This window comes from Anguilla anguilla, chromosome 13 (assembly GCF_013347855.1).
Source record: "Anguilla anguilla isolate fAngAng1 chromosome 13, fAngAng1.pri, whole genome shotgun sequence".
Classification (NCBI taxonomy): Eukaryota; Metazoa; Chordata; class Actinopteri; order Anguilliformes; family Anguillidae; genus Anguilla; species Anguilla anguilla.
In genome coordinates this window covers 36694074-36721741 of record NC_049213.1, presented here as the reverse complement: position 1 = coordinate 36721741, position 27668 = coordinate 36694074, and the positions used below count along the sequence as shown (strand labels likewise).

Genomic DNA, 27668 nt, shown 5'->3' with positions numbered 1-27668 from the left:
AAGTCATCTGTTGAATTTCTGAGGCAATGTGATACAAATTACCATAACCCTTGAGTAACAATTATGGGTAAAAGACAGGTTTTCCTTTCAGAAATGTTGGCTGTTTGTCTATCACGTAAGTGCACAGACAGTGTGAGAAATATGAAGAATGTCTACCGCAGTGTTCTCTCATTAGGCTGCATGGAGTTGTGTCCAGTATCCAAATACGGTTCCCAACGAGATTGCTCAGAATTGCATAATACCTATGCTGTTATTTGGCTGGAAAAATGGGACACTGAAACCCCCCTAAAACAGAGGAATGTCAAAATAAACCATGCTTTGAGCATAATCCTTTCCATATGCTTGAACTCAGAATTCCTAGGAAGATAAGATGATAGCCAATGTTCATGTCTTCAAGATAAATGTATTCTTTATGTATTATTAAGTTAAAAAAAGACAATATATCCACATGCATTGGAAATGTATTTGGAGTTCATCCATTTAGAAAAATGCATTATTCAGTGTACAGCATATTTATTTAAATATATGGCAATATATTTTTGTTGCATACCCTAGTGCTTTTATGCTTGTTTGGTTACAGACCAAGCTTGCCTATACATGTTTATACTGTAGTTGCCGATGACTTTAATCTACAGAAAAACACAAAGCTATACAATCTAACAAAAATAACACTCAGATAAAGGTCATTGTGATATTTTATGTACTGGTCAGCTATACACTCTGTGGTATAATGAACTGCATTATTGAGCCAGACTTCATATGCAGAGGGTGGTGGTCGGTCTAATGCTTGGGGTGTGAACAGCATCTTTGTTAAAGTGTAGAAGTAGATGGGAGTAAATAATTTAGGACAAGATCACTAAAACTCTCGCTATATCTGAGTCTTCAGTGCCTGTCCCTCTGTGAGGACGAAGAATGGTCTGTGGTTCTAAAATACGGGTGAGAATCTATTTATTTTCGCTATTTTCTATTACGTAGCTAGTTCAGCAAATAAATTCCGAAATACAAATTACTCAAGCATTCTGGGAAAAAAAAAAAAAGCCCAGAATGCTTGAGTAATTGAACTCACCGCTGCTGCAGGCACACATTTTAGATCAAATGAAAGCGACGCATGTATTCGATGGGATCGACGTAACGAAGAGAGATCGACAGCGAAGGGATTTACGGCGCGCTTCCGTCATCACAGCGCCGTGGCGAAGCCTATCCGGTTGTTGCGGCGATCGAATTCCGTGTAGTAGCGGGCGATGAAGTTGGCCCCCAGCACCCATATGGGGCCGGTGGGGGGGGGCACATCCAGGCCCCTGAAGGTGACCGTGCAGGTGTCCTCGCCGAACTGCGACTGCTACGGATAAAATAAAATTTTAAAAAATAAATAAAAAATCAGGAGGTTCAGGGCCGGGGTGCTGTTCTGTATGAACAACCGGTATCTATCCTTACAGGAACCAGAGGTGGAAAATCCAGAAGGCTGAGAAAGTAAAAGTCCCTCCCCAGTATTTTTGTTCCGATCACTTGGGTTTGCTGACTAGCACAATCATCCAGCCAGGAGGTATGACCTATCAGTGAAATCAGCAGGCTGAGTTCATGGGTGGAAGAAACAGGATGCAGGACTTTTACTTTCTTTCTGAATCCTGGACTTTCCACCCTTGCTGGTTTTCCTTGTGTCCCCTATTACTGGAACTGTTTTTAGATATAATCATGAAAGCAGACAAAAAACAAACACACACAATGAAAAAAAAGAAAAAGCTCAGCATTGCTATAAGAACTGTCTAATATTTAGGTTTTAGGGGTTAAATACACTGTAGAAATCCAGAGATACAAACCTCAGAGTTTCAGACCAGCCAGCCATATGTACTACTGTAAGAGTTGATTTAACACTGAACATTTTAGGCTACTGTGTCTGTGTAATTATTCCATAAACAAACTGTACCCATTGAATGTAGTCCTCGTCTGTCAGTGGATAGTCGACACCGTTGAACTGAAAGGAAATGCTTGGCAGGGACTTGACCAGATTGCAGTTCACGATGTACTGTGGACAGGAAGCACAGGAATGGGACAGAGATTGTGAGAGGCATTATAAAACGGGGTTGTTTCGTTCCTGGATGCTGATTGGCATTCTACGGTGATTGCAAACCCGATAAAGAAGGGCTGCCCAACCCTGTTCCTGGAAATCTACCGTCCTGTAGCTTATCACTCCAACCCTAACAAAGCCACACCTCATTCAACAGCTATAGATCTACCGTCCTGTAGGTTTTCACTCCAACCCTAACAAAGCGCACCTCATTCAACAGCTAGAGATCTACCGTCCTGTAGGTTTTCACTCCAACCCTAACAAAGCGCACCTCATTCAACAGCTAGAGATCTACCGTCCTGTAGGTTTTCACTCCAACCCTAACAAAGCACACCTCATTCAACAGCTAGAGATCTACCGTCCTGCAGGTTTTCACTCCAACCCTAACAAAGCACACCTCATTCAACAGCTAGAGATCTACCGTCCTGTAGGTCTTCACTCCAACCCTAACAAAGCGCACCTCATTCAACAGCTAGAGATCTACCGTCCTGTAGGTTTTCACTCCAACCCTAACAAAGCACACCTCACTCAACAGCTAGAGATCTACCGTCCTGTAGGTTTTCACTCCAACCCTAACAAAGCACACCTCACTCAACAGCTAGAGATCTACCGTCCTGTAGGTCTTCACTCCAACCCTAACAAAGCACACCTCATTCAACAGCTAGCGATCTTGCCAAGCTGCTAATTAGTAGAATCAGGTTTGCCAAATTAAGGTTTGAAATGAAAACCTATTTGATGGTAGCTCTCTAGGAACAGGATTGGGCACCCCTGCGAGAGAGTAACAGTTAATCAAACATCCTGTTTGTGAGCAATATCACTCCACACACAAACTGTTACGAACAAATAATATTACAAAATAAATAACATTGTGTCATCAATTAATTGTTTCTACGTATATGCTGTAACCGTTTTTATAGAAGCGATTATGGTACTCTTGTGCTGTATTGCTTAAGTGTTTATGTTTTAAGGACTTGTATAGCATTTTTTTTTTTTTTTTGGATCTGGAGTTTTATTGCGTTAATTACTCTGAGCATGCTCTTTATTGAGTGCACTTGTAAAGAACCATTGTCCTTTAACTGAATTCCCATTAAAAGGCATTCTGTTAATGTACAAAAGATTTAGTTTTATTTTAAAGACATTATGACTGCAGCTGTGCAAGCGCACAATCTATAAAATACGTTGAGTAATAAATCTCAAGAGTTTTATTTTCTTATGTGTCATGTACGCAGATGTGCAATGGCAATCCTATTTTCAAAAAGCCTTATTTACTATGTTATATATAAAAAATATATTAAATATTTCCTGTACCTTGTAACATGGATAGAATATGCAGAGAGACTATAGAGAGAGAATTTTTAGAGACTAACCGGACATTAGAACTTGGCCACCCTTACAAGGAAAGTAACCTGTGCAGGCTTTCCGATCAAGAATGCACACTGTAAAAATCTACTTCCCAGTATTTTACCATAAATTTGCATTATTTATTTAGTTTTTTTTTTAAGTACAGTCTTCACAAGGGAAGCTTACTATCACCACCTATGTGACCGCTCAATTAAGCAATGTTGACAAGTTTCTTAAAAAATAACAATAAATTATAACTATTAGGACCATTAAGGTAATTTTAAATTGTTTAAAGAAAGCACTAAAATAAAACTTCAGGGTGACTACAAGAACATTCTGTTTGAGTTGACTCAGCTTGTAGAAAGACCCAGGGTGCGGGTAAAGTACTAAACTATCAAGATGTTAGTTTCAGCTGAATGCCCAAAAACAACTGGACAATGCCTGAGAAGAAACTGACCAGCCAGATATTAAAACGGACTCCTCAGCATGTGCTCAGCTTTGGCCAAAAGACCTCACCCATCCACCCATGAACGCACACTTAAAAACTTTTACAAAACTGATGCAGCCCCTGCTCTGAGCTAACAGCTGGAAGATCGAGATTGCTAACAGATGGTAAAGATTGAGATGGCCTAATGTGACTTTGTGTTTGTGCAGAATATGAGTTTGATTTGTAATGAATGTTTATGCAAAAAAAAAGAGGCTTCTGCATTGCACTAATTGTTAAAATTAGCCAGCATTTTACAAGGTGTTAGATCACAAATATGTGATGAGAATTTTCTTAACTGAACAGTCTAATGCTGATGTCACAATCACTACTGGTAACGGAAAGAAATGGAGTTCTAGAACACTAAAAATTACAATAGTAATAAATAAAAAAATAACATTCCAAAAAACCTATTCTTCAAAAGGTTAAACAAGCTTATAACAAGGCAAATCTTTAAACAGTAATCAGATAGAATGCACATTTACTGTGGCTATCCAGGAACTATGGACGATTTTATGTTCTTTTCTTCTACTTCAGAGGTGGAGAACCCAGCTTCAAAGAGTAGAAGTACTAACCATGTATTTCCTCCAACAACATGCACTAAACCAGCTGATTCTAATTCGCACAACTCTTCAGCCAGGTAGGATAACTAATTAGTGTAATCAGCTGGTTTAGTGCATGCTGGTGGAGCAAATACATGGTTAGTACTTCTACTCTTTGAAGCCGGGTTACCCATCTCTGTTCTACTTTTCAGTTTTTTTGAAGCACATGGATTCATTTATGGAGCATTCACAAACTTTTACTAATATAACACAAAACATTGTGCTCTGTTTCTTTCATATGGTATAACTTTCACTGTGTATTGCATGAAACATGTCCCTGCCAGATTTTCATTAGAGAAATGCAGGTTGAAATGAAAAATAAATATTTTTGTTAAAGTATACCTTGTGGTGTTGACATTCAAACTGGAGCAATTCCCATACAATATTATGTTTATGTAACTAATGCTAAAATGTAAGCTTCACGTCTGCATTGGCAGAAAACGTTTAAAGAGGATGCAAAATTTTCATTTTCCAAAATGAGCTTTGACGGGGTATTTTAAAGTCTATCAACAGCAATAAAGCCACTTTTCCATCTATGTTTTAAAGGAACACATAATATATTATTAACATGTTTTGCTTATGCACAGAAATGGAAGAATATTATTAAAGATGTTACATATGGGATATTGTATAGTTGTGTTAAAAAAAAAAAGTTGTGTAAGTCGCTCTGGATAAGAGCATCTGTTAAATGCCTATAATATAATACTAAAACTGTAACAGCATACTAAAAGGTTATGCAGCGCATACTAAAACATTTTATACAGCATACTGCAAGGAAATATTCCTTATACAGCCTCCCTCATGTGCATAAATCTTTATATTTAGATCAAAAGCTGACCTTGGAGGCAGGGTTACGGAATGCCATCCTGGACTTTTATTGTTACTTTGGTAGTTCTAGGACTTTCAGGAGAATTGATGGTGCAGAAATAAACGTGACTGAATTTGTCGGACAGCAGAGCTAAACCCTCTGTGGTGAATGTCTTTCTTTCATGTTCATGTAAGATGCCTGAGGACAAGTGCAGCAAGGTTATCCGCGTAGCCCCCCCCTCTGTCTGTGTACCCCTCCCTCTGTCTGTGTACCCCCCCCTCTGTCTGTGTACCCCTCCCTCTGTCTGTGTATCCCTCCCTCTGTCTGCGTACCCCTCCTTCTGTTTGCGTACCCCTCCTTCTGCTAGTTCCGTGGCTCCGAGGGCCTTCATCAGGAGTGACACGGAGGAGGCGGGGCCAGTGATGTAGGAGGAGCCTGTGTCAATCACGGCCGTGCAGCCCTCTTTGCAGAACAGCAGGTCCGCCCCCACAGAAACTCTGGAACAGAGAGAGAGAGACATAGATAGATAGAGAGAGAGAGAGAGAGAGAGAGAGGGGTGGGGGGGAGAGAAAGAGAGGGGCGGAGGAGAGAGAGACAGCAAAAGAGACACAGAGAGACATATAGGAGGTCAAGCAACATTATATTATGCACTGTAATTGGCAATATACTGTTTAATATATAATATGTATCCATAATCCATAATGCACTGCCTTAACATCGAGTGTGTGGTGGGACTTAAATATTATGATTGAAGCCCATTTTCCTAAACACAACATCATTTTTTTATTTTTGTTATATCTCACCCTTTCATCCCGAGTTCCCACTTGCCCAGTTGGTTGGTTTGCAGGTATTGAAAAGTGCCGGTGTAATAGTTGGGATCGGTGCCCCCCAGCACGATCTCTCCTCCGGGTGTGCGCTTCGGGTCTCTGCCGGAAACACGGGTTCGAAGCCAATGTAGCCACGTCACGTTATTTTAAAGCTGTGCCTTTCAGACATTTTATATTCATTTTGTCTTAGAAACGGGTGTTTTTTTTTTTTTTTACATCATTTGGACACTTGTGGTAATTTATATGGAAAATATTCCATATATATTTGATGTTAAGGTATGCAAAGCAGTTCACACAACCAATCAGTGCAATGCAGGTTAGCCTTGAGAAACCTAAGGCAGGCAGTTTAAAGTAAGGTTTCCCAGCAATAGTACCTTTTAAAAATTCCTTTAAAAAATGTTTATAAAGCATGGACACGGAGCATTTTCAAAAAGAACATTTTTTCTTGTAATGAGAGATGACGGACTCACCGGCTGTAGTACACAGAGAAGACCTCCTCCTTCAGGACGTGCTGGGTTATGATGCGGTCGAATACTGGGGTGATGCCGTCGATGGCGACGTTGGGGTACCCCATGCCCAGAACCCCGTCGAACTTGGCGAATATGAAAGGCATGGCGGGCAGGGCGTTGGCCTCTGCAAATACCTGAACCACGGGGATCCCGCCCACCTACCACAGAGTGATTACCCGACAGGTCACACAGCCAATCAGAGCATCTGCTGCACAGCAGGTCACATAGCCAAACAGAGCATCTATTACACAGCAGGTCACACAGCCAATCAGACGGTCAGCTGCACAGTTGGTCATATAGCCAATCAGAGCATCTGCTGCACAGCAGGTCACACAGCCAATCAGAGCATTTGCTGCACAGCAGGTCATGCAGCCAATCAGAGCATCTGCAGCACAGCAGGTCACGCAGCCAATCAGAGCATCTGCAGCACAGCAGGTCACACAGCCAATCAGAGCATCTGCAGCACAGCAGGTCACACAGCCAATCAGAGCATCTGCTGCACAATGGGATACATAGCCAATCAGAGCATCTGCTGAAGTTTCAAGTAGGTGTTTGTTGATGTCATTCCATTGGTTGGTTTTCATGGTTGCACATCTGTTATATTGCCTTAATTAGTAAGATTAATTGCTGATGTATTGCGCATTTTAACAATAAAAGTAACATGAATGACAAAGCACAATTGCAGAATAATTTTTTATCCGGAATATTAAAACTGAATAACATTTTTAAATGCTCTTTTTCTTCAAGCCCACTCAAGAATCATCATCCCAGAGAAATTTTCAAAGAACACAAATTTTCATTTGCCTAACTTTCTGGGAAACAAACCCATACCAGCCAGATTACTTCTGCCGGAGGTCACACATATATTTCAGATCTGGTACAATTTAATCTCATGACATACTGATTAAGTGGGTTCCTGCACTCCCGTGTGTGTATGCACAACACTCACTGTGCCTCTGAATTGTGTCTTGCTTCGAAGCAAAATAACGATTGAATCTTCAGAATTATGACGCAGCTGTCGAGTACAGCATCGGAGGCTCGTTAGTTAGAACAGACTATTTAGCGGAACTGGATTGACTCAATGCTGTTTTCTTTGGACGCACTTGAGCAACGAAAAGACGGCTAACGGCGGCAGCGACTGGCCACTTCTGCATTTTGTTTGAAATGTCTACGCTGGCGGTCATCGGCTCCATAAAAGCCCAGCCGTCCATTGAGGCGAGCGAGAACCGCCCGGGTGTTTCACCTGTCACTCTCGCTCCTCTGAGGGTCTGATGGACAGGCGTGATGTAATGTGACCTTTCCATTGGTAATTACGACCGGGGTGATGCTCATGGGGGCCTGCGTCTTACAGTGTTTGTTTTCCGCCTGAACACTTTAGCCCTTCATTAAATTAATTACTTGATAAATCTAATCAATTTTCATTTGACAATATCAATGGGTCATGATCAGCTGGAATGTGACCCATTGATAATGAGCAAAATCTCCTCTTCTCTGTCCCAATTTCTTTCGGTAAGAAAAAGGGTTTAAGTTTCTTAAACATCTTCAAAGAAACTAGGTTCTGAGTTTCTGAGTTGCAGCAGACTTGCAAGATTCTGGATCCAGATGGCGTAACAGCTGCTAGTGGCGTAACATTTACTGAGAAAAGTGTAATTTGACAAAAAAAAAACTGACATAATCTGTTATGCCATGTTGTGGCAGCTGCTATGTCATGTGTATGACAGTGCTATGTCACTATGAATAGTTACAAATTACACAGTTCAAAAAAAAAAAAAAAAACTATTGGCTCCCAATTAAACTCAAAAAATTTTAACAGCATTAGCTTAGCTTAAGATGAAGATGAAATATTTCAAAAAGGGTTCAGCAGTGATTCTTTGAATCAGGTGAGTAACAGATAGATAGATAGATAGATAGATAGATAGATAGATAGATAGATAGATAGATAGATAGATAGATAGAAGTTATCAATTTTTTGTGGGGTAAATATAGTGTATTATGACAAATGCAGGTTCAAACGTGACAAAATAGCTGCAGAAACAGTGATCATCATCATCATCAATGTCATCCATCTTTTCAAACCTTATAGTTTCTCTATGCTTTTATCTCAATTGACGAAAAGCAAATCTTAAGAGCATTTTTTTTTTCTTAAGTTGCAGCACTCACCACGACCACGTCCTCACTCAGGTAACCCCGCACATTTCCAGTGGCGTATTGGATGGAAAACCCCGTTCCGTTCTCGACGTGCGTCCGTGATTGGGAGGAGTCGTATCTGTTGTGGGTAACTGAGAGTGTGACAGACATTATGCTGCTGGATTTAACAGAGCGGGAAATTGGGAAAAACGAGCTCCATTAAAACACGTGCGTGTTTGTTTGCAATTACGTATCAAAGGCGGTAGGCAGTTACACGTCAAAGGCTCGTTTTAGCATTTTAGCATTACTTTCTCAAAAGACGTTTTATAGCGCTAATAATGGTGCAGAAACACGGAGTAGAGGTTAGAGAGGTGGATATATAACCAGATGTTGGCAGGGTTTTAACCCTGTTGGTATTTGAACCGATAATTCTTCAAGAATAATATGCGGTTGCGTGAATGTGAAATGTAAACTATAACGTAATCTGGGATTACACACATTGGATAAATACATAAATGCTTAATTGAAAGAAAACAATAAAACAAATATGAAGAAAATATGCAAAAACAAATCTTCTACGCTTGATAGAATAGCATTCCAAATAGATCATTCTGATGTAAACTATTTAAACCAAAACAACAATTCTCTCATAATTGTAAATCAGATCCTTGATTTCATTTAGTGGGAAAAACAGCGCAGTACTATGCAGACAATACTATGCAAATATATAAATAATCAAATGGAACAGTGTAACAATGCTGCCCTCTAAAGGTGAGAATGAGTAGAGCACATTTTTGTGCCTGTGGTCTCTTAGAATTTGACAAACAAAAAGACCTTAAAAGACCAGCTGGCGTCATTCTTTTTTGTACTGAATTACTGCCGAGCTTTTCTAACTAGTTTCTACATGTTAAGCAGTGATTATTAGCAGCACTTGTGCCACAGGAAATCTCCTTTTAAAAAAAGTGGGTATCTGGGAGAGGGCATCGAGCGGCAGGCTTACAGCAGGCGGTGTAGAGGGGGGAGCAGGTGGCAGAGGGCACCCACAGGTTGGCAGAGCCCGTGTCGAACACCACGTTGAAGGTCTGGGCCGGGGAACCGATGCTTATCTCCCCGAAATACTGAGTCTGGAAAAAGAGAGGGAGAAGAGATAAGGGAGCTGGGGAGAGGGTGGGGGAAACATTCATGGAAGGAAAAAAAAAGGGGGGGGGGGCAGACACAGAGGTGAACTGACAACTGCCTGAGGCCTCAAGCGTTGGGTTTGGAGGGGGGGCTGAGGGCTGAGTTTTGGGTAACCTGATGACAGTGGAAGTCAGTCAGATGGGCCCTATGGGATTTTCTGTCTAGTCTCCCCCCCCCCTCTGCCCAGTCTCTAGAATCACCTCTGCTTAGACAGAGGAGAAGTACCAGACATGGAACTCTAAACCACAGTCACGTTGCCTGTCAAATCTAATCATGGCTTCCTCAGCAGTGCCAGGCCTGGCAAGCACTCGCGTGTAACCACCGCCAGCGCCGTGGCAACCGGCTTGAGTTCTGCGGGGGGGGTGGGGGGGGGGGGGGGGGCGTGGCCTCTCCGTCGGGGGGGGGGCTTACGTCGAAGTAGTTGATGAGCGGCGTGGGGGCGGTGCCGTTCCCGGAGGCGGGGTCACCGGCCGGCGCCTCGGCCAGCGCGGCGAGCGCCTGGGCGGGTGACACGCCCATGTCCCGCAGTGTCTCCCGGACGGACGGCATCTTCCTCAGGCTCACCCTGCAGGGGGGGGGACGGGACGGAAGATTCCGGAAGGGTCACACTGTGGCGGAGGCCGGGCCTTGTGCGGCAGTGTAGTGTAACGGGTAAGGGGCCGGTCTTGTGACCTGAAGGTCACAGGTTCGATTCCCAGGTCGGACACTGCCGTTGTGCCCTTGAGCAAGGTACTTAACCTGCACTGCTTCAGTATATATCCAGCTGCATAAATGGATGCAATGTAAATGCATGTGTAGCAAACAAGCCTGCCCCAGGCCACCGAAGTGGCTTTCCTAGGGGCCCTCCAGCACAGAGACACAGGGAGAGGATGTTCCAAGTCCACATTTATTTTCAAGGGTGGCAAGATGGTACAGCCAAGGAGCAGATGTATAAATGGATGCAGTGTAAAATGCTGTGTAAAAGTTGTGTAAGTCGCCCCGGGTAAATGCCTGTAATGTAATGTAATGTATTTTGCAGAGCCGTTTGTCAAGGGTCCCGAGAAATCTGAAGTGCACTGTGTGTGCTGTGAGGAAAACTGTATGTTGAAACATTTGAGGCTCTTTTTTTAAAGCACGGAGCACTTTATTCCCCCCCCCCCCCCCCATTTGATTCTGCAAATTAAATTGTTGAATAAGGAAATTTTGGCTTTGGTCTTTTTTGAAAACAGTGTGCGGACAGCATGTTCCTCTACTTAGAATTTTTTTCTCGCTCCACGCACCTGTTGCTCAAGTTAGTGTTCATTGCGAGTTTGTATAGCGCGACAAGTCCGCATTGTATTTGATGAAAATCATTTGGCTTTGTTACTCATACTGAGTCATTGTCAAGTAGCCTTGTTAGCATGTTTGAAAAATTCAGCTCTTTGTACTTTTAAAAAGTAAAAATAATCTAATTGGCTCAAATGGACAACATAATCTTTAACTGAGGGATGTGATTAAACAATCATCCCACTAAACTACATTTACATTTTTCTTTTTCTCCTTTGCTTGTAGAAACATTTTCCTAGGTTAAAAGCACAAGTGAGGTATTTAGCTGCTTACGTTAGATGCAAGCTTGCTTCAGGGGGTTTAAAACAGGAAACACTGTCAAATCGCTTATGCATTGTTGTTAATCAGTCCAGCCAAGTGACAGCTTATTGCGATGTTGTAAAATGTTCCAATGATGTTTTCTGTTGAAAAATTTAAATTTAGGTTGTGACTGTGCTCTGCTTTCTGTCTGAATTGTGTTTGATATTCTGATGGAAACACAGATACAGTGGTAAAGGTCATCGTTACGTGGCTGTACTGGTGATTTATGAGGTGCCAGAAGTAACAGTAAAATATGTATTTTTTAAAAACAGTGCATTACATTTAGCAGACACTCCTATCCAGAGCAAACAAGCCTTTGTATGAAGCGTTGCATTATTGAACAGGTAAGACAGTGTGCATCTGTCATGTGGACATGCGTACAGTACGTGTCAAATACAACTTTCAGCAAATATCCCAAGCCACACTGTGATTGATGGCACAGCGTTTGTGCTGTCGTTCAGCAAGCAAATTGAAATCCGTGTTGGGAAGAGGTCACAAGCCCTTCTGTGGATAATCATAGATTTCCTCCGCTGTGTTTGTAATGTGAGTGCAAATGTATTCACCCTGCTTGTGCAGCACTCAAATTTTATAATAAAATAATACAGAACCCAGAAATCACCTAAAATCAAACAATGACTGCATGTTGCTTCCCCATAAAGCTCATACCTTTTTATCAATTAGCGTTACATTCCAACCATTTTTACCTCTCAAGTAATGAGTAATGAATTAATTAATGAGTAATGAATAAAACATTTATTGATTTCAAAGTTAAAGACTGTGTATTACTACAGAATAATACATGTGAACATGTTACACATGCGCATTTGCCATATAAAATTATTTCAGTCAAGGTATTGAATTGCCCTTTTCAGCATGTGTAAATGAATAACTGTGTTCAGGAATGGAAAAAAGTAACTTTCACTTGCATTTAAATGTCTCAAATTTGAGGGCAAATTTTGAATGAGCTTCTGTTTCTCATCTCCTTCAACTTCTTCCCTTTCTTCCTTTCCTCATTTATCTTACTTTGTTGACAGTGTTTTTCAGCTGACTGAAGTGTTTGTAGGAGCATTCGTACATTACTATATCTATTATGTATGCATGCACCTTTATAAAAAATAATACGCAAATTTGACTGGTGTTATCATACACGTACAGTAATAATAATTATTCTTGCAGATAAACGAAAGGCAGTCATCCAAGAAAGTAAACGATAGTTAACAGTGTCTTTTATCTGTGGCGCCAGTTTTTTTCCCCCTATCGAAACATTCCGTGAACGGGAGCCATGTTTAACTCTCTTTGTTCTTTGCGTATATATGTCTTTGGCTCCGTTGCTATGGAGAGAGAGGGAGAGAGTAAAGATTACCTTCTCAAAGCCTGGCTGGTGGACATCAGCACGGACAACACAATTACAGGCCAACATCGTGGTGCCATGGTAACGAGAGTGCCAGGCGCCACTCAGACGATGTCTTCGAAGAAAAAAAATGTATAAATAAACAAATAAAAGTAAATAAAACTTTAAACTTTAAATAAAAATATGGTTTAAAAAAAAAAGAACGATGAAAATGAAATGTTCTCAGTTTGTTCACTCTTCGTTCGATTCCTTTGCCTGCGTCTCTGGTAGACTGGGCTTTTCCCGCTCTTTTTATACGACCATCACTCTGTACAGTACCGACCAACGGACATGTCTCCATGGCAACGTTCACCGCCGTATTTTCTCAACCCGGCCCTCCTCTGATAAAATGGTCGCCCTGAACTCCGACCTTTGACCCCACTGGAAGGTCCTGAGATGGTAAACAGGGAGATCCTGCTCTCAAGACCATATTTTTTGCAAAGTTGACCCCACGTCACCCTTCTACAGTCTGAATGTCACCGGCCAAAAACAGCGTGTGGAAAAGGAGGCGAGGCTCAGTGTAAGGGAAGTAATGCGATCCCTTTACCACGCATCATACTTGTTGTTTGCACATTAGGTAACTAACTGTAAGTAAGCAGTGATTAATTAGATAAACACAAAAAAATGTTCATGAAATTTATGCAGTCCTCAGGTGAAAGACAATGCAGAACCTGCTCAATGTCCACCTATGTGTCTGTTTGAGCAATATGTAAGAAGAGTTATTGTGTCTTTGTGCTTGGTGTCTAACCTCGACTACATGTCAAATCAATGAAAAAACTAAAATATAAAAATTGCGGACAAGGGAGAATCGATCATAAGCAAAGACAATATTGCATGACAATGGCTTGCAAGCACCAACTGAAGGTTTTTACATTAATTCTGAGCATGTTTATATAGCATTTTTTGTTTATGGTTCAAAAAAATCTATAGCAACTTTTATATTTTTGCTCTGAACAAACATTGTTTATCTTGCTTATGGTTTTTAAAAATTTTTTTTACTTACTGTATGTTTGTTTGAAGTCAATAATTTAACAAGGAACATCAATTGGATCAAGAATACTGAGAGGTCTGTGATGGATTGGCAATCTGTCCAAAATGTATTCCTTCCAGTGCATGCTGGGATAGGCTCCAAACCTAATAAGCACAGGGCCACTGTCAACCGGGGACAGGGGACGTGGGGTGGGGGGGGGGTGGTGGGAGGAAACGGGGGGGGGGGGGAAGCCAGGTACATTGCCCCGGGCCCTGGAGGAAGGGGAGGGGCCCAATGGGGTGTAAAATTTAGGTAAAGATTTTGAATGACACCCACAGGGCAGGCATTTTGTCTCAGGCCTGGAGGCCCCCCCCCCCCCATATAAATAGGTCAGATAATGGATGGATGAATGGACGCTGTGGGGTTATCTGACAGTTTCCCTCTTAAAGAGGAAACTGATGCTACTGGGAAACACCTTTTTCTGATACAATCTTTCCTACATTTTAAACATGTTGAAAAACATATTGAGTTGAGCCAATATTTCTTGCTTCGGAAAACCCCAAATTAAAATACAATACCACAGGAATTGCTCAGCTGAAGAGGCCTACAAAGTCTGGTTTCTGTAAAAAGTCCAGACTCATTAGAAAACAATGAGGCTTCAAGTGCTACATTTGGAACGGAAGCAAAAATGTTGATGTTCAATGCTTGCGGACTTGTTTGCCAAGTTCTTAATCTCTTAATCTTCCAAGAAGCATTGCTGCAAGAGAATGGAAAGTAATCATATTTATCGTGTAGCGGTTTCCGACATTTGTTCACTGCTGTTGTGACCATAGGCTTATGTCACTGAGGAGAAAACACATGAACCGGCACCTTTTAGTCAGTCATCATTCCTTTAACTTGCTTTCTTTCACCAATTCTGGTCCAATTCAGTTCTGTTCGGAATTTAATTTGAAATAAACAAGCATCTCCACGGAAAATTGCAGCAACTTTCATTTGACCACCTGCTCAGGTTATTTCTTAATCTCAGAACAAAAAAAAAAAAAATGAACTGACTGGTCATGCACCTCTGTAGCAGAAAGCTTTTCTCTCTCTCTCTCTCTCTCTCTCTCATGGACTCTCTCCTGTGAGACTTGACACAGATGGGAAACATTCCTTTCATAATGACTCAGAGAGACACTCAGTGGTTTCTCTCTCTTCCTCCTCTTTGTCCTCCAGAGAATGAATAGTGTATAATGGATGCTGTTCACTGATCCAACGTTTGCCTGACCCTGTTTAGAAAACCAACAGCCTGAGGAAGACAGTGCTATCTATACGAGTACACTGGCATTCAAAGGATTCAGGGGAGTCTGTTTGTATGTCTTAAAGAAATGAATGGCAACCCAGAAACAGAGCTTGTAATTGATTAGTACCAGATACATACCACCACAAATGGGGGGTGGGGGGTGGGGGGGTAGTCACAAAGGGGTGATACATTTTCGAAGGATCAACCAGCTGGGATTTAGTCAGAGGCAGAGATGGTGTGTGGAACAGTACTTACAGAAACAGCAAATAACTGAAGCTTTACTCACGTAGTCGTTTCTTTTTGTACAAGTGCGATTCTAAATTCCAGGTTCCAGCATTACAGAATTTCGTTAATTCCCCCTTTGGAATGTTCATCGCCCCCCTGTGTACATTGACTCAGAGACTCAGAGAGGGAAGGATTCCAAGAAATTTTGTCAATTCATACTTCAGGGAATTTTAAACCGTGATGAAGAACACATGCGTGCTACATGTCGCTTAGTAATGTTCTGATACCAAGCCCCCGTTGAGAAACGCGGCCTGTCGGACGTACGTTGGAACGAGGCTGCAGAAAACGTGGCCGTACTCTGCAGGTCAATGCCAATGCAAAGTGCATGAGAGATCCGGCTGAGTAACGAGGCCTGTTTTCCGGAAGCTTCTGGGCACCAGGACGAGCTTTTTTCCCATGCCTGGTAGCGTAGCGTGGGGTGCAGAGGGGAGGTCAAGGGGGGGGTGGGGGGGTCTGACGCAAGGCCTCCACTCAGACGTGTGGGAAAGAGACCGGCTGACCCCCCCGCCCCAGCATTACGGATCACGAGAGAACCTTCCAGAGTGCCCCTCAGTGCCTGCCAATGGAAAAATAATAATAATAATAATAATAGCCACTGGGCAATTTAATCAACTGTTGAGCCGTCTCCTCCTACCTACTACTGCACAGAACACTGAGCTGAGCAACTAGCATTTCAGGCTCATGGAAAGTAGGTGGCGCAAACGCAAAGTCTTACCTCAAATGAGAAACAGACAAGTGAAGGTTTGACTCGTGTGTGAAACAGGTAAGTGAATGTTAAAGAAACAGGCAATTGAAGGTTTGACTCATGTATGAAAGAGGTAAGTGAAGGTTATAAGAAACAGGCAAGTGATGGTTTGACTCATGTATGAAAGAGGTAAGTGAAGGTTATAAGAAACAGGCAAGTGAATATTAAAGAAACAAGCGACTGATTGTTTGACTCATGTACAAAAGAGGTATGAAGACTATATATAAGAAACAGGCAAGTAAAGATTTGATTCATACTGTACATGAAATGGGTAAAAAAAGGTTATGAGAAACAGGCAAGTGAAAGATTGGCTCATATGTGAAACATGTATATGAGTGAGAGAGAGTGAGGGAGGGGGGAGAGAGAGTAAGGGAGACAGAGAAAGAGAGAGAGAGAGATAAGAGGAGAGGACAAGAAAACTAAATAATTCTCCCCCAGTGCAGGCCACAAAATTCAGGTCATGGCAGCCAGATATCTCTCCCTCATTTACCAATGAATCACTAGAGCATTTGTGTCTCATCTATAAAACCACTCTCTACAGCAGGGATCAGCAACTCACGGTCCTCGAGGGCCGAGAACTGCTGGTTTTCCACCCTCCCTTTGCCTGGGAGTCAGGTGTGAAGACAGTCTGGCCAATCAGTAGCACTAATTACCCAGGAGAAAAGAAAACCAGGGCTGGATTTGGATTCGAGGGCCAGAGTTGATGATCCCTGCTCTACAGTCAAGCACTGGCCCATGATGAAAAGCAAAAGAAAGAAACTTTCATTCAGTCACCAAGTTAAAAGTTAAAGGGAATCTGTTCTACCCACTTACTTCCTTATCCTTAGAGACTGGACAGCTCCTCACTGTTTTATATTTATGTTTTATTTATTTATTTTTTTTGTTTTTTGCTCAAGTAAAAGAAGGCCAGCTCAATTGGGCACAAATATGCTTTGAGATACCAAGTCAAATTTATTTTTATTTATTTGTTAACTTTGACTACTTCAAGCAGACAAATAATATGTTGGTATAAATGAACAAACATCAAAATGAATAACATGAAAATGAACACATTTTGTGAAACATTTAGGCTGAGAATTCAGCTTCTGTGTTTATCTGTATTTGTTCTGACAACGCTGAAGTCACAGCAGTGTTTCCATGCTCTCTGAACAAGCTTTATTCGTCTCTGGCGTTGCAGACATTAATTAAAGATGGAACATTTTACCACAAAATCATCTAAAATATTTTTTTTTCTTCCCATTTTGGTGCCTTTAAATTCCCATTTATCAACAGGGCACTGTATTTCATTTAATGAATGAATCTTCATATTAATCCAGTAGTTTTAAGCATTCTTTTTCTTAGTTTTAATTTTCTTGAGAAATACAAAAACAATAGATTTGTGGATGAATTTTAAAATAAAGTACATTTCACAAGTATAACTGATGATTATGATAGCATGTTATGTTTCCCACAGTCAGATTAAACTTTAACCATAATGGTATACAATATAATGTGTTGTTTTTTTGTTTTTTTTTAAATGATGCGCTGATGTCCCTGCTATGTGAATCAGTAATGTCACCTGTTCCCACATCTAAAAAGTGACAGATAAAATAACATTTGGCTGTATTTTTCCTCTCTTCTAAAACTACAGCTGAAAATGCAGCAGGTTTGGCTTAATCCCTAATGTGTGTAGCTGCATGCAAGTGATCATGTAGGGGCTGTAGGGGTGTGTGATAGGTGTAGGAAATGGGCAAAATGCTTCATGCACAGGCAAAAAAAAAATTATAGCGCCAGTTTATTTAATCACCACAAAAAAAAAAACTCCTAGTGAGGGGCACAGTGACTGTTTGTGTGGCATCTGCAACATATTGCTTGTAGCGTTCAGGACCAGTGGCCTGAAAGTTTAAATATTGAAAGTGTCAATTGCTGACAGCTGAGTAAACCCATTTCTACTGACACCCCCCAACCTCAAACGCCCCCCCCCCCATCCCCACCCCAAACATACACCCAACTCCCCCTTACCGTCGCTAACAATGCCGGTCTCGCCCTCCCCGCTCTGTAACCCACCATTAGGGCTCCAGTCCACCAGACAGCTTCCCCAGAGAGCCGCACCGGCAGAGAGAAAGGTGGAAAAGCCGATACAGGAAAAAAAAGAGGTATGTACTTTTTTTTTTTTCCTCTCCTTTGTCTTCAAATAAAACCCCAAACTCAGCGATCATAATTCCTTTTTCTTGCTCTAATTGTTACTATTGTGAAAGAGAAAATGGGAAAAGATGGTATGGTCTTAATAATTCCAGGTCTCCTTTGTTAGGGCTCAGGATTGTAGGATTTGGACAAAAGAATGTACTAAGACTGCTTATTTAAAAAAAAAAAAATGAAAAAAAAAACCTGACAAGCTTTTAAAAATTCCTTTGTGCAAGACTTGGTGACTAATTGCTTTAATTGGTCTGTTTTACGTTTTTAGTCTTTGGAAATTACATTTCCAGCAGTTTTTTTTTGTGGGGGGAGGGGGGTTACTTTATCATTTTCTATACGACTGACTGGTTTGCATGAATCAAACTGCGCATATCATTGCTGAATGTAAGCAAGGCTGTGACTGCGATAGCAATAATGGTTTTAATTGTTCCCTTTAAAATGCAACTTTGTTTTTTTTTTTTACAGTTATTTTTCATCTTAGGTTCTAAGTGTTTATTTTCAGTCGCTTTTGATGTCTTCGGGTTAAGGCAGAGCAGACAAAGTCTCCCGTTCACAGACTCACGCGACGTTCAGGAGCAAACATTCCATCTTTTCCGCATTCTTCGCTGCGCTTCGAGAGCGCAGCGACACACAGGTGCGACAGCTGAATCACCGGGAGGCTTAAGCCTGATTTAATTTGCCTACTGGACCTACTGGGTCAAAGGTCAAAGGTCAAAGGTCAAGGGAAGCCCAGCAATAGGCTTCTGGGTAAGATTATTTATTTATGCTGTTTGGAGGCCCTGCTTGTTTGTTTTCTTTTTTATTTTCTTTTTTTTTTCATTGGATGAAGCTTCCCATTTTCTCAAGGGTTATTTAAATTTTAATTTTTGTTTGTTGAAATCTTCTTGAAATTCTAAAGAAGGTCAAACATTAAATTCCAAAGAACGATTGAGTGTGCTCACATTCATTTGCTGCTGAGTACTATGTTCCCAGCTGTTGCTGAGTACAAAGGATGGATAGAAATTATTGTTAAAGGTCAGGCAAACAAATTTCAATTATGCCTTAAAAAAGAAAAAAAGCTTATTGCAATAAGAGAGAAACAATTCACATTCAAATAAGTGCCTTTTTTAAATAAAAAAGACAAAAGCAAACCTTGGTGAGAACTGGAGCTATATTTGAATGATGAGAATTAAGTGTGACTTGCAATAAAACAACATAAGAAGCTTGATCTTTTAAAGCCTTTAAAAGTATTCTTTTTTATGTAAAATGTAGGGTTTGCAGAATGAAAACTACATGGGTCTTTATGATGTTTAAGTGCATCAGGATGTATGGATAATAAATATAATGGGCCATAATTGTGCAGGTTTGTACATCTACTATTTCTTGATTTTAATTTTTTGAAACATTATTTTCACCAGTACAGTTCATTTCATTGTATGATTTAAATAGAACACAACATTATTACATCGTTGTGTAAATGTTATTGTGTAAAATGTGTATCTAGTAAAAGACAGCTCACAAACAATATTTGATTGATGTCCGGAACAATATTCAGATAAATACAAATGCACCAGTGCAAACAGCGAACTCTGTCAAAACGAGAGAAATGTAAATCTGAGTGGAACATGCAAATGAGTGCCCTTTCTATGCCAGTGGCAGTGGAATGGGTATCGTGGTGGTTTAGAGCAGGAGGGGGAATTTCTAAATCAATCCTGGGGCCCATTGTATATGCGCTGGTCTTCATCCCTACGGTAACTGCACGCGGTAATGAGCCGTTAATTGTTCTTAACAAGACACTTAATGTCTACTGAAAGATGATCGACTCTCTTAAGGTCACATTACGATGTAAGAAATTGGCGGACGTTGTGTCAGTACCTCCTCCCTCCACAGGATGGCACTGTTTCTCCGCCTCGTGTCGGCTCTGGCGGTGCTGAGCTCCTGTCTGTGTGCTCCTCCCGGGGTCCCTGACGTGGACACCTTCGACCTGGAGAACTATGACCTGAACGGGGAGACCGACTGGGAGAACATCGATCTGAACAACTACGGCGAGACCTACGACTACGACGATCTGGACCCGGCGGTAAGGGCGGGACACAGAGAGGTCATAATGGCGGGGAACTGGGGGGGAACTGGGGGGAATTGTGGGTAACGTAACTGGGAGGATGGGGGTTGGTGGTGGGAGAAGGGGTGGTCGAGAGAACTGATGTGCTCCCTGGCATTATCATTTACCACACACCGTCCCCCCCCGCCCCGCCCACCACCACCTCTTTCACACACACACACACACACACACACAACCACACAAACACATAAGCACAGACACACACACACAAACACACAAGCACAGACACACACAGTCTCTCTCTCTCACACACACACACAAGCACAGACACACACACACACACACAAGCACAGACACACACAGTCTCACACACACACACACACACACACACACACACACACAAACACACACAGTCACACACTCATAACAGTGAACAGTGGATATGTTATTAATTCATTTTATCAGTAAATTTTGGTTTTCCCGTGAAGCAGATTGAGGTGGGGACAGTGGCTCCCCCTTCGTCTGAGACGGCGTCGCCCCAGAATATCCCTCCCCCTGATTACGAGGAGGAGGTCACCTTGCCCCCCCGGCCCACCCAACGTCCCACCAAGGCCCCCGTTCCTCCCAGTCTGGACTTCCAGGGTCCTGGCCTCTTTGGTCCTGAGACTGGATTGGGTGAGTGTCAGCAAAGGAACAACCCACTCTGTCACCCCTCTGAAGACATGCGTATGTACAGCACCATAGACAATACGTTACCAAGGAACTTTATGCATGTGCTATCAACCATCTTGGGCTAGAGGTACCTCTGTCGAAATTCAAGATTTGGGCTTGGTGTGGCCAATTAAACAGTTTCTCATTAGGTCATTGGATTTGTTCCCTGTTATATATACAGCAGGGCTGAATTTGAGATGTTTCCTACAGAATTGTTCATGGACATGGACGTTCATGCTCACAGGATCTGATTCCGTTGATTCTGTCTTATTACCATTCTACAATCAGCGACTGCTGGTTACCTGGTGATCGTTCAGTCAGTTACAGACAGTTGGGGGAGAATTTTTTCATTGCTCTTCTTGTCTGTGGAATGCAGTTATTGGTGACGAAGATACAATGGGCTAGTTTTACAACTTTACTTGTTTTCATGCGCCTGTTCCTCTTAGTTTGGACTTCTAGCTTATTCGGAAGGCTTTCATAGACAATACTACAAAAGAGTTTGTTTGTTATTTCAAACTTCAGCTCTTCCCACAAAGGCACAGACATGGTTAATATGAATGCTCTATGATTGAAAAGGGAACCGTCAATTGTTTCCTTTCAGGTCACTGGTCATGTCCGTATACTTGTCACCTGTCATCTGCATGCTATACGACGCACCTGGGAGCAGTCACAGGTGTCCTTTCCTGTCCATGTCCGTACACCTGACCATGTCCGTACACCTATCACCTGTTACATGTCATCTGCATGCTATACGATGCACCTGGGAGCAGTCACAGGTGTCCTTTCCTGTCCATATCCGTACACCTATCACCTGTTCCATGTTACCTGCATGCTACACGATGCACCTAGGAGCAGTCACAGGTGTCCTTTCCCGTCTCCGGCCGTGACGGTACACCTGTCTGTCCCTCTACAGGACTGCCCACCTGTCTGCTGTGCATGTGCGTCAGCACCAGCGTGTACTGCGACGATTCCGACATCGAACAGATCCCGCCCCTGCCCAAAGAGACCGCCCACTTCTACGCTCGCTTCAACAAGATCAAGCACATCAAGGCCAAGGACTTCGCAAACCTGAGTAAGAGCGTGCGTGTGTGTGTGTGTGCGCTTGTGCATGTGTGCATGTGTGTGTGTGTGTGTGTGTGTGATTGCATGTGCACATGTGCTTGCATGAGGGTGTTCAAAGTTTGCAACACCCAATGACAATACATATGGAATCTGAATATACCACATTTAATTACTTTTGTATCCAGGTCAGTGTTCTTGCCGTTGCTTCAGTTTTACTCAGATGAGAAAATGTTTAGCAAACAGAGTCAAACTTAAGCTTAAGAGACTGAAGATGCAAGCTTGAATGAGTTCACTAAAGAGGGCTCAACCAAACGGTGGATCCCCTAATTAATGGAGCACCTGATTTGTAATTTCAATTCAGATGAAGAGCTCCAGAACGGCTCATACACATTTGCTGTGGAATAACCAGGGAAAGAATCACAGAGTTTGTTGAAATGGGTCGAACACATCATGTTACGTTTGGCAAAACAAAGCAAGCTCAGGTCATCCAGCCAGCGTCTGAAAAATCCATCCGTGTGTCACGTAACAATTCCTCCCGCTCACAAAGTGTTGCTCGGTCCGCCTCCGTCTCAGACAAGCTGAAGAGGATCGATCTGACGGCGAATCGGATTTCGGAGATCGACCAGGACGCCTTCCGCTCCTTGCCGGGGCTGGAGGACCTGCTGCTGGCAGAGAATCAGCTCCGGGGGCTGCCCGAGCTGCCCGTCACCCTGAGGCACATCGACGCCAAAAACAATCAGCTGGAAAGCGCCGGGTTCCATCAGGAGGTCTTCAAGGTGAGACACCGGAGCAGGCGCCTTTTCCGAATCGGTTAAAAACCCGTTTCCACGGCTTTGTGAGTCAATCCGGCTGTTTGGGACACCCTGAGGGTAACAGAGGTAGGAGCTTGTTAGCGTTTTGGGCCCTCAGCATTTGTCTTCCAGCTGCCTGTGAGGCACGTGACTCCCTCCAGGAGAATGAGCCAATCGGTGCAAACCTTGCTCTCATTCATAACATCTTTTGTTTTCTTTCTAACTGCAACATCGTAAAAAAGTAAACCTTTACTGCTGGCCCTCTCCCTGCTTGGAGGTAAGTCAAACCTAGCCTTAGTCGCTTAGCCTCACTTAGCTTACCGATTGTCTGGCAGTTGGAGGGTTGCCGGTTCAAACCCCGCCCTGGGCGTGTCGAAGTGTCCTTGAGCAAGACACCTAACCCCTAACTGCTCTGGTGAATGAGAGGCGTCAATTGTAAAGCACTTTGGATAAAAGCGCTATATAAATGCAGTCCATTTACCATTTACCATTTAGCTTGCATACATTTGCAAAGATAAGAATGAGAAGAGGGTTGTTTTTGGCGCATTCTCTGTTTGTTAGCCCACTCATGCTCCAGGAAGGGCCGGACGTGCCTGCCTAAAAAGGCAACAGTCACAGGCAAAGTCAAATAGGGCTCAAATACACCAACGAGCAAAGCAGGATGTGATGTCACGGACTCTGGCGACGAGGTGTATGAATTTTGATTCCGGGCAGGTGGGCTGTCGCTGTGCCCTTGAGGGAGTTCGGCGTTCACCTCCCTGGCTCGTGAAACGCGCGTGGGCTTCTGAGCGCGCGCGCGGGGTCATCTCGGGCTGTCTGCTGCGAAGATGAGAAGATGAATGCACCGGCTAAATTAATAATTTCATTTTTGCTGTGCTCTCTCAACCTGTCCCTCCGGCGCTGGGGAAAATGAAAATTCTCTCCCTTTGTCACCCTCACTCAATGGGGTCCTCTGTGATTTTGACCGCTCCATTCAGTCTGGCTGAGATTGGATAATATTTCTCTTTTGAACTGGCTTCTGAAGATCAGGTGGCTGACTGCAGAATTGATGAACAATCTACCCCGATCTTAATTGAAAGGAGGAAAGTTGAGGAGATCAGACACTGATTAAGGGAAGGGGGCCAAGTTGAGTAGAGAGAGGAAAGAATATGTATTCTTTTCATAATAGAAAAAAAATGATCAATTCTGGTTGCTCCCCCCCCCCCCCAGAATTTAACTCACTTCACTAGACTTCCAAATTTCCTGATGGTGCAAGTGTTCATCCACAAGTTGTGGAGTTGGCAGTATAGTATACTGGGTATGGAAATGGTCTTGTAACCGATAGCTCATAAGTTCGATTCCTGGGTAGGACACTGCCGTTGTGCACTTGAGCAAGGTACTTAACCTGCATTGCTTCAGTATACATCCAGCTGTACAAATGGATGCGATGTAAATGCTATGAAATAAAGTTGTGTAAGTCGCTCTGGATAAAGTCTGAGAAATGCCTGTGATGTAATGTAAGTCTCCACAGGTGCAAAGCCAGAGAAACGGCGCCCCCTGTCTTTCTCTGTTGCTGACATCAGGGGTACATGTTTACTGTATTTTTGTTTTTCGGCAGGATATGACTCAGCTGGAGTTCCTGTACCTGTCCCACAACCAGCTGGACTACATTCCCACCCCGCTGCCAGAGAGCCTACGTGTGCTGCATCTACAGGTACGGTCGCATCCATAATGGACCCAATGTAATGAAGCATCAAACAGTGCTTCTCAAGAGGGCTGATGGGAGATGGAGTTCTATGTCTAGATTTGCACTTAATTTCCCACAAAGGTTCAGATACAAGATGCAATGTGTTGATATGTAAATTCACTCCTGGTGTTTGGTATCACAGTGAGGGGAGGGGGGGTTGGGGTGGGTCTAAGCTATACATTTGAACCTGCCAGTTGCTTTAATTATGTATATGTTTTACAGTCTCTAAAGTGAAATATGTGTAAATTAGAGAGAACCAAGTAAAATTGTTTTCTGCAGCTATTTAGCAGCAGTAGGTAACCGTGCAGACCAATCAAATCCTGGTTCTGGTATTTTGGCATTTTTATCTCTCAGCTCTTGTCTCTGTGCCACCCAGTACCCCTCACTTCGCCTTCCTCCTCCTCCCTTCCAGTACAACAACATCCAGACCCTGCACGAGGACACCTTCTGCAACCGCCACGACCCCAACTACGTGCGTCGCCCCCTAGAGGACATCCGGCTAGACGGAAACCCCATTGTCCTCAGCCACTTCGCCCAGTCGTACATCTGCCTGCCGCGTCTGCCCGTGGGACGGATGCGCTAAGGAGCCCGTGCCAAAACGCAGGACCCCCAGTCCCTGTACTGCACCCCCCCCCACCCCCCCACAAAGCCCCCCTCCAAACCTCTGTCCTCACTGATCGTTTTAGAGTAGAGTTTAATATGTGGTGGAAAGTCCAGTGATCAGAAAGTAGAAGTCCGGCCTTGTGTCTCTTCCACCCATGAACTCTGATGCCACTTGATTTCACTGCTTAGTTCTTCCTCCCGGCTGAAGAATTGTGCTAATTAGCAAATCCATTGATGATCGGAATAAAATACAAGGGAGGACTTTTGCTTTCTGAACCCTGGATTGTCCGCCTTTGAGATTCATTCTGTACTGTTAGCAAAGTTCTGCTCCTTCAGGCCTACCTGAGGTTACTGTTATGGGAGCTCACTCACCAAATGTACAGCATTGAGCCGCATATTGCAGTGCGTATTCCATTCACACTCCATACCATCGAGGAAAAGGGCTCGTTCACTATTAGTGCCAAAAAACATGGGTGTGTCTAAGGATAGCTCTGCATAAGTTACAATCATATTACTGCCATTAATCTGATCTTTCTACTTATTTTTATTAAACCACATTGCAGGAAAGTATTTTCTTCTCAGTATACAGACGCATCTTAAAGGTTTTGTTGTTTTAGTAGAAGTAGTCGGGCAAGTCAGGCCACGTAAAATGGACAAAGATCGTGTGCAAGCTTCGGTATCAAGATACTTCCACGTGCTGAGGATATTTCAGCTCGTATGCAATGTCGATATCTCACCACACATAGGCAGGCTTTCCTCAGTTATCAGTAATGCAGCGCTTCCTCCGTCACTCTCTCCCTTTCGCTCTCTCACTCTCTTCCGTTCTCTTTCTCTCTCTGTGTCCCCACCATGCTTCGCAAAACTGTCAAGCTGTGTGGAACGAGGTTCCTTTCCATCACCTGGTAAAGTGAGGACTTGAATGTGACTGAGCTGCGGTGGTGAATGAAATGCTCTCCCTGTTCTCTTACACAAACAGCTGAAGGTCACTTGTTTGGTCAAAAATAAAAGGTTCACCCCTCGATCCCGCAGTCCTGGCTGGTTTTTGTGGCTTTCATCTCCTCCGAAGCACTCAGAGAGCGAGCTTCTCATCGCGGATACTCTGATTTGAGGGCTGTGTGCTTCTGGGTCAGTGTCTCTGTGTCAGTGCTTTAAGCCTCATATGATCTCTCCGTTCTGTTTTTCTTTCAAGGACTGACACTGTGTGTGTGTGTGCGTGTGCGTGTGTGTGTGCCCATGTGTGTGTACGTGTGTGTGTGTGTGTGTGTGTGTGTGTGTGTGTGCGTGTGTGTGCGTGTATGTGTGTGTATGCATGTGTGTACATGTGCATGTGTGTGCATGTGTGTGTGTGTGTTTGTGTGTGTGTGTGTATGCGTGTGTGTGCATGTGTGTGTGTGTGTGCATGTGTGTGCATGTGTGTGTGTGTGTGTGCATGTGTGCATATGTATGGCTGTGCTTGGATTGGTTTGAGGAGATCAGTGCAGGACTAATCCCCAGTATCCGGTGAGTATGGTTTTTTTTTTTTTTTTTTTTTGGTCATGATTGTAGCGGGTCCAAATCAGTCAGCCGCCCAGCTGCCCCCGGCTAAGCTGGATTTAACCCCTCCCAATGAGCCAGGCAATGGAAGGGTTAAATCTCCCCCAGTGAATGGTATTAACCCTCCGGGAGCGGATTATCTTCACGCCAAACACGGCGGGTCGACCGGGTGGCCGCCGCTCGCTGCCGCAGGGGTGTGGGACCGTAGGTGGTGGACGACGCGCTCGCTAAAATCACGTCTTCGCCGCGCGCTTCGCACACCTCCGCTACGCGAGGCCTAGAGGCAGCGCCGGTCCCCAGCTATCGGGCTGGCCTCGTTCGGTCGCTTCCGACCAACTGGAGATTCGATGATGTCATTCAATCTTGAGCAGAAGGCTTCGTCAGCTATGTAATGAATTCTACAGCACTTTCTAATCCGGCAGAGGGAGGAAATTGTGTGTGTGTGTGTGTGTGTGTGTGAGTGGGTCTGTGTGTGTGTGCATGTGTGTGAGTATGTGTATGTGTGCGTGTGTGTGTGTGTGTGTGTGTGTGTGTGTGCGCATGTGTGTGTGTGCATGTGTTTGTGTGTGTGTGGGTGTGTGTGCATGTGTGCATGTGTGTGTGTCAGAGTGTGTGCGTGGGTGTGTTTGTGTGTATGTGACGTTTGTGTGTGTGTGTGCATGTGTGTGTGTGTGTGTGCGTGTGTGTGTGCTTGTGTGTGGGGGTGTGTGTGTGTGGGCGTGTGTGTGTGCATGTGTGCATGTGTGTGTGTGTGTGTGTCTGTGGGTGTGTGTATGTGTGTGGGGGGGCGGGGGCATTCTCTGCTAT

At 43.3% G+C, this 27668-nt stretch overlaps 2 protein-coding genes across 2 annotated transcripts; one reads left to right on the top strand and one right to left on the bottom strand.

Moving 5' to 3' along the window:
• Positions 1-445: 445 nt before the first annotated feature.
• On the bottom strand, positions 446-13140 carry ren (renin). The gene is made up of 9 exons (XM_035387145.1): positions 12911-13140; positions 10354-10507; positions 9764-9887; positions 8797-8915; positions 6598-6794; positions 6104-6226; positions 5653-5797; positions 1925-2023; positions 446-1339 (listed from the first exon to the last, which is right to left on the bottom strand). Exons 1-9 carry the CDS (start codon positions 12976-12978, stop codon positions 1178-1180), a joined length of 1191 nt encoding a protein of 396 aa, XP_035243036.1. The 5' UTR covers positions 12979-13140; the 3' UTR covers positions 446-1177.
• A 7124-nt stretch (positions 13141-20264) lies between these two features.
• Positions 20265-25371, top strand: optc (opticin). Its single transcript, XM_035388616.1, has 6 exons — positions 20265-20453; positions 20927-21110; positions 22060-22218; positions 22782-22984; positions 24597-24692; positions 25138-25371. The coding sequence occupies exons 1-6, from the start codon at positions 20265-20267 to the stop codon at positions 25306-25308; spliced, it is 1002 nt and encodes a 333-aa protein (XP_035244507.1). The 3' UTR covers positions 25309-25371.
• The last annotated feature ends 2297 nt before the right edge of the window (positions 25372-27668 follow it).